At 38.5% G+C, this 7,534-nt stretch overlaps 1 protein-coding gene across 1 annotated transcript; it reads right to left on the minus strand.

Moving 5' to 3' along the window:
* Positions 1–398: 398 nt before the first annotated feature.
* Positions 399–6,804, minus strand: SEM1 (SEM1 26S proteasome subunit). The gene is made up of 3 exons (XM_088533456.1): positions 6,642–6,804; positions 2,687–2,780; positions 399–591 (listed from the first exon to the last, which is right to left on the minus strand). Exons 1-3 carry the CDS (start codon positions 6,715–6,717, stop codon positions 549–551), a joined length of 213 nt encoding a protein of 70 aa, XP_088389582.1. The 5' UTR covers positions 6,718–6,804; the 3' UTR covers positions 399–548.
* Positions 6,805–7,534: the final 730 nt, after the last annotated feature.

Consider the following 7,534-nt stretch of genomic DNA (forward strand, 5'->3'; position numbering starts at 1 on the left):
TTGAGAAATGACAGAGCAAGACTGGAGAAGGCGGTTTCTGCTGTTGTAAAATGCATTTTACACTGGGCTTTATTTTTCAACGCTATCAAACCAGCACCCACACACAATTACTAATGAAAATTAAGTCATGAAGCAAAATAAGCTCTACTCTGTTTTACTGCTGTTGTATTTTAATTGGAATACATAAGTATTTTATTTCTTTTGACACCTCCACCTGCCCAACAAAAGAAGAAGCTCAAGGGTTTCATTCTGATAATTCTCATTGGGTTCCCCATGATTTCAGTGCAGTAGCATCAGCTACTGAAAGATCACTGGTAGCATCATGGACAAGAAGATAAATTGTCACAGTATTCTGGAATCAAAAAAGTTACCAATTTAGCAGAGGTTGAACATACAACTAGGCGAAGATTAAAAATTTTATTTTTCATACAAAACAATAATAAATCCAAGCAGATAATGAACTAAATGTTTCTTCTTGTTTCATTTTTCTTCTTCTCAATATAGTCTATCCACAGTTCAATGTTAAACTACTCCATATTTAGCAAAAACTATGAGGTTTCCATCTTGTATCCATGTTTTTCTAATTCAGCTCTGTATAAAAAAGATAAAGCATATTGAAACACAGTATTACCAGATATTTGTAGTTTTAAAAATAAAATACACTGCATAATACACAATCATTTGAGACACAACAGGTAACTGCCTTTTGATTAATTTCAGTAACTTTAGCCTCACTTGATCTGCAGTTCTTAGTTTGGTCAGTCTTAGATGACTAGAAGTGAACTCTAAGCAAAATATTCAAATACTTGTTTTTCACCATGATTACTGTCCTCTGTCACCCTGTAGTAGAAGTTTATGGTGCCATGCAGTATCTGTGGGTCAGCAGCAAGACCAGATCCATCAGAAAAAAAAAAAAAAAGTTTTCTGCTGGTTATTCTGAGTTTCCTTAAACACAACAAACTTGCTCATGTTTGATGCATTTAAATGCATGTGCATCTTGCCAAGCTCCATCTTCCACCAAAACAACTTCAAGGGAACAGGATGCTTTAAAGTGTTTTGTCCACCTCAGCTGTGGCCAGGACAGCACTTGTGTAACTGCAAAAGTTAACCTGGTTTGTGGCCATTTTGGCTTCTACACACCAGCCAGAACGACACCCTGCTGTATCTCCTAGTCATAGTGGATGGTATCTAGATAGTATTAAAAAATAATTCAAAACTCCAGAAATATTCCACATGAGCTGAAAAACTTAGTGACGGAATTTTAAAAAATGGAGGGCTGCAGCATTTTCTTTCTGTAACTGCAATAAATTACCTTAATAAGAATTTTGAAGAGAGATTACTAAATTGCCTCATAATAGAAAAGTTTCTTTCAATGCAATCAAGAAGCAAAAACAAACTTTTGTTTACAAAAGTGCACAACTCCAGTTTCCAGAAGCAAGATGAAACCCAACCAGGCTGCAGAACAGGAACACTGCAATCTTTCATTCTAACATCAGTACATGGACACCAGAACACTAAAGTTAAGAAACATTTACCAAAAGCTTGCCAAGAGTGCCTATGATTATCAAGTATCACGCTGTACTTTTCAAGCTCCTGTTTCCCTATGCATAAAGATCATTTTCAATATCACAATTCAAACTATTAATTGAATTACTTTTCAATCTGACAATAAACAACTACACCAACAGACTTTGTTTCTCAGTCTGCTACTCAAGGGTCACTTTCCCCCAGGTCCCACATGGCAGGTCAGCCCAGGGACTGCTTAAGCAAGCTGTGTTAGAGAGTTTGTTTTGCAAGCAACATACAAATTGATTAATTATAAAACGAGAATTAGAGAATCTGTATTGATGTTTGAAACATCTTAAGCTATAATTTGGAATCAGAAAAGGATGAAGTGAAACTACAAGTGACAGAGAAGACTAAATAGCTGGATTAGAACTACTCAAATCACTATCACTTTTTTAAAGCATGTTATTAACAGTTATTTTGCTATTGTATCTCTCAAACAACATGCTCACTGCACACAACAAGGGAACTTTAACATTAATTTGGACAGATTTGCCAGAGTTCACTTATCTATTTGGATGAAGAACAGCAGAGCTGTTTGAAGGTATGAGAAAAATAATCTACACTAAAACACTTGGCATACCATTCGAGCCTGCGTGTGCAGAGGAGTTGGACTAGATGATCTCTAAAGGTCCCTTCCAACCTTAAGGGTTCTATGATTCTATAGTACAGAAGATAATTTTGGACCTCTTGCCATTAAAATGTTTCAGAATTAGCTCAAAAGCACACACATAGGCTACTTAGGAATGAACTTATTCAACCAAACTGAAGAAGCATCAACTTTGACACAATTTGCCGAGGTTTTTGTATAGGTTTAACGTGCAAAACACTGCAAACACCCAAATATGTTACTGAGGTGACAGTTATCTCAGCACTCTTAGCAGTTATAAAAGAGTAAATTCTGATGAGTGCTTACAATTGGGTCATAATCCCATAAATCCAGTTCTGAAAGACTTTAGATAGAAAAGCTCAAAGTAGAGCTTTTCTATTTCTGTTTCAGAGCTCTACTTCTTTTTTTTTAATGAGATTTCAAACTTTCAGATATAACCTTTTAAACACTTTTTTAAAACCATTTTGCTCAATTTCTAAAATAGTAAGTTAATGATTAAAAAAATAATACCTTAACTGATTGGAAAAATCATCTTCTACATTGTCGTCATCCCAATTGTCTTCCCAGACATGTGCATCTTCATCCTCATCTAAACCCGTCCAATCTAAAGACAGGGGGAAAAAAAAAAGCCTAAATATTGTATCCTGCATTGCTTTGACATCAGGTCATATTCACAGATTCATTCAGTCTTTGGGTTTAAAAAAAAAAAAAAAAAAAAGGCTACAGATAGTAAAAAATTTCTTGCTTTTATAGAAAGCTTTCATTATGCTTAAGAGCTTAGGTATTTGCAAGACCCAAACACACAGCAGGAACAAAACAAAAACAAACAAAAAAAACACACACAAAAAACACACACACAAAAAATGAGAACCCACACCATAATTTCTTGATTTATAATAAAAGCACAACTTGGTAAAATCTTCATGTTATGGCCTTCGGGATTACTCACTTATGAGGAAAATTAATTTTGTATACAAATGGACAAAATCTGTGTTAAATGAATGTTAAAAAAGCAACCTTGAGTAGCTTAATCCTAAAAGCTAAAAACGGTGCAATTTCTATTTTTAATTGAAAAACTAAATATTATAACAAACACTTTTACCAAAACACACAAATATCCTCAATCCACTTAGATCAGACACTGATAATCTACAGTGCCTAGAACAACTGTGATAGAGAATCAAAGGTAAATTTAAAGAGGCATTTGGAAACAGCAGTTGCTACCAGTTCTGGGTTTGCAATACAGTAAGAGCTGTTTCCTTACAAAGTAAAGACATTAAACACCTTTTTAAAATAATAATTAATATATAATCTCTTTCTGTGATAGACACTAAGTTTTTCTAATGCTGTTCTCCCCATTTCCTCAATATTCTGCTTTTGTTCCAGTATTGTGACACCAGGATACCAGCAGGCCTCACACTTGGAAATTTGTACAGTGCTTTGAATGTAAAAGTAATAAAAAACAAAGCCAGCTTTTAAACCAACAACAAAAGATTTCATGACAGAAAAGATAATTGACAACTGTGACCTTATGTTTCATATCTATTAGCTGAGTAGTATATGTAAGAAGATTACATTATTCCTTCCTTGTTCCTAAACACTTTTAAATTCAGTAAGTCATCTGCTGTCCATCCAGAGAGAGCTTTGATGACTTAGGCCCAAAGTAACATAAAACAGACAGAACTAGTAGGGGAAGGGAGGAAGGAAAAAGGAAAAAAAAAAAAAAGAGAGAGAGAATAAAAGATTAAAACCAAATTCACTGCAAATAGCTTTCTTTGTAAAAAAAAAAAAAAAAAAAAAATAGGGTTGGTCTTTCGATTATTTTTTGGCTCTTTTCTAACACTGACAGTCAACAGCACTAATACTTATGAGTTATCAGAATAGAAAAATCCATGTGTAACCCATTAAAGACAGCTACAGAAGGCAGTAAGATTAAAATTCCCTCCTCAAATGAATATGTGTATTTTATTATATAAAGGGAAGAATTGAAGGACTATGCAAATCCTAATGGTCCTAGAGAGAGCAAAGGAAAGGACCAAGGAGTACGTTTTAAGCGAAAAATAAGCAGTACAAAAGAACTATCTGAATTTAGTCACTGTTAGTTGTTTGATTGGAAGGAATTTAATTTAGTACTGTCTGCAATAAGATTTGTTATTTATATGATATTTTCCAAAGAAAATAAGCTTTATTGCTTACGCTGTTTATCTGGGTTTCAAAGATACAGAAGTCAAAGCTCTAAATGGTTTAAAATGAACATAACGTCAAACTTCATAAACAGATCAGACAGACTCAAAAAATCCCAATGACTGTAAGGGCAAATATACAGCACAACAAATGCAACAGCTTCAGTCACAAAAGATCCGTTGCAGAAACTGCTGAAATACACTCCAAATATCACAGAGTGAAGACTCAAAATGGCCAAGGTAATTTTCTACTTGTGGGAGGGAAAGGGGGACAAGGAGAGAGAAACGTGTGAGAGTAAAACCTCTATTGTGTTCTCACAGCTGGAGCTGCATGACTATACCCTTTCTGAATGTTACAGTCTACACCAGAATTGTATACTGAAGTTGTTATTCCAGCTATGTTAAAGGTCCATAAATTAACTAAAACAAAAGGCACTATCTCACATTGACAATATCAAGAACATTTGACAGTCTCCTACCATTAAGAATTATGGCTTCAAACCAAAGCTACAAAATCACTTTTGAAAAAATTGCCACAGTTGGGCCCCCAAAGGAAAAAAAATAAAATGCAATGATCGGTTCTATTTTGCTGTTAGAAAAAAATAAAAATTCTTCCTAAAGCAGATTAAAAAAAAATGAAATTCAATCTTTTTACACGCCTAAAAAGGACTATATAAGAAGTTCTTAAGTGACCAATTCACATATACTTGAATCTGTCAGGCTGTACTGCAAATAAAATACGCCATAAAAACAGTACACATCTGCTTTAAATCCTTATAACCTTTCTTGAAACAGTTTATCAAATCAAGCTTAAGTAGGAATGCTTCCCCAAACCCAGTGTTTTTATCCTTAGCATAAGTCTGCATTATCTAATTTCCTTTGGATATGACTAACTGCATAACAGAATGCAAACTCTTATTTTTTTTTCTGCACAAAAGGATTGTGTTTTGATGTGAAAGCACAAATATGTAACCAGGGTTTGATCAAATATTATGATTCTTTCCTAAGACAGGGAGAAAACCATTAAAGGTGTCCTGAAAACCCTTTGCAATCTCTCAACACTGTTATCTCACTGGAAGTTCCAATCAGGCCTCTCCAGTAGCTGTGGATCCTTGGAAGACCTATTAATAAAACCTGATTGTTGTCATTACTTGATAAGACTTGCTCTGCTCAGGGAATTTGCTGAGTATCTCAGCTAGGGATGCTTGGCTTTAGTAGTACAGGTAAGATTCAAACTAACTTTATTTTGCTTGGTTTGGAAGTATATGGTAGCATTTTGAGCATAATGAGTGGTTCCTTCAGCTTTACGTTTAAGATGATGGCAGTAACTATTAGTTCTTCCAGTTTCTGAAGACATTTATTATTTTTGCTGATATTTTTAGCTTCGTTCAACTAAATAGTTTCTTTTTCACAGTGGCAGCAGAGGAATGAAGGTAAAAACACAACAAAAGTGGTCTCTGTTGACGGTGCAAAAAAATACAGACTCGGAAGCCACAAAATGTTAAGATGAGCTGGGATTAATACCAAGACTCAAATAATCAGAAAACAATGAATTGAAAAACACTCCCACTTTGCGAGCAACTTATGGGCAACTTCCGCACCAGCAATTCAGCATCCTGGCTGAGCTGGGATCCAGCAGCAAGCTCTCTTCTGGGATCTCCTTCCTGCTTACAGCCAACATTTCATGTACATTACATAGGAGAAGCACCATTTGTCTGTTCAGAAAACACATATGCAGACCTACCCTCTCTGCCCCCCCCAAAAAAGTAATTTCAATTTCTTTTAGCAGTCAGCTTAGCTATTTCAATAGCTTCCTCAGCCAAAGTGTGTGTGTGTGTGTATATATGTGTAAAAACACTATTTTCACAGGTGTGGAGGGATTCTAGGCTCCTAAGGCCCAGAAGGCCCAACGAAACAGACACGTATCGAAAAGAGCACGGGGAAACCCGTGACTTCCACCCACGCCGCGCAGGCCGCTGCCCAGACGCCAGGGCACACGGGGAAGCGGCCGCACCGCCCCGGGGGCGTTTTACAGGTGACACCTGCCCGAACCGCGGGTCGGCGGCAGTGCCGCTCGCTCGACTCGCCCTCAGCGCCGGCCCCCTCGCGCCGTGACGGCTGCAGACAGCGCGCGGGGCAGGCACCGCCAGGCCGGGAGCGCAGGGGCGGCCGCGGCCTCCATGTCGCCTCGCGCCATGACGCAGCAGCGCGGCGGCTCGGCCCAACCCAGGCCGCGGCAGGCAGCGCCCCGCGCCGCGGCTCCTCCCACCCCGCGGCGGTACCTTCGGCCGGGAACTCCTCGAACTCGTCGTCCTCCTCCAGGAGCCCCAAGTCCACGGGCTGCTTCTTCTCCGACATGCTCGGCCCGGCACCGCCGCCCCGCCGCCCCGCGGAGCCTGACGGGATGCGCGCCGGCACGCACCGCGCATGCGCGCGCGAGCCGCCGCCGGCCCCGCACAGGCCCCGCCTCCGGGACAGGCCCCGCCCCCGACCTACGGGCCGGCCTGCGCTTTCACAGTAGATATATATATAACAGGCCTATATTAAATATATCAGCCTTTTTTTCTTTATATATTTATATTATACCCTACTCCCATATATTTTCCATATATTCTCTGTGCATATTCTATGTATTTAATATCTAAACATATGTATATACATTATATACCATATACATATGGTATATGTATAATGCGATATACGCGCGTATCTGTGTCCCTCTGACTTCCCATAGGTGAATTTGGGGTGCCCCACGGCGTGGATCTGGTGAGCTCCATCCCCATGGCAGCGGGTGGGATTTACCACCTTGGAGCAAGCCTGGATTCCCCAGGAGCTAGTGGAGGTGACGACTGCGGCCGAAGGAGAGGGAAGAAAAGAGAGATTTTATGTGGAAAGTGTTGGTTGCATTTTCAATACCGGGCAAAATAAATCTGTCTACTGCAGTATTAGATGAAGCTAGACATGCCACCTCCTATACTGACCACATATGTTTTCTTTATGTTCTTTCATTATTGATTTATTTTCAGGCAGGACTTATCGTGTAGCAGCCTTCTGTGCTTCCAATCTACATCCTTTTTTTCTTTTTTTATTCTCCTCTGGCATTTTAATATATTCTTTCAAAGCCTAAATCTAATTACTATTCTTTAAATTTAATGTTTGTGAAAAGAAACAAGCA

This window comes from Tinamus guttatus, unplaced genomic scaffold, assembly GCF_059628265.1.
Source record: "Tinamus guttatus ecotype Peru unplaced genomic scaffold, ASM5962826v1 Tinamus_guttatus_pri_ptg000503l, whole genome shotgun sequence".
Lineage (NCBI taxonomy): Eukaryota > Metazoa > Chordata > Aves > Tinamiformes > Tinamidae > Tinamus > Tinamus guttatus.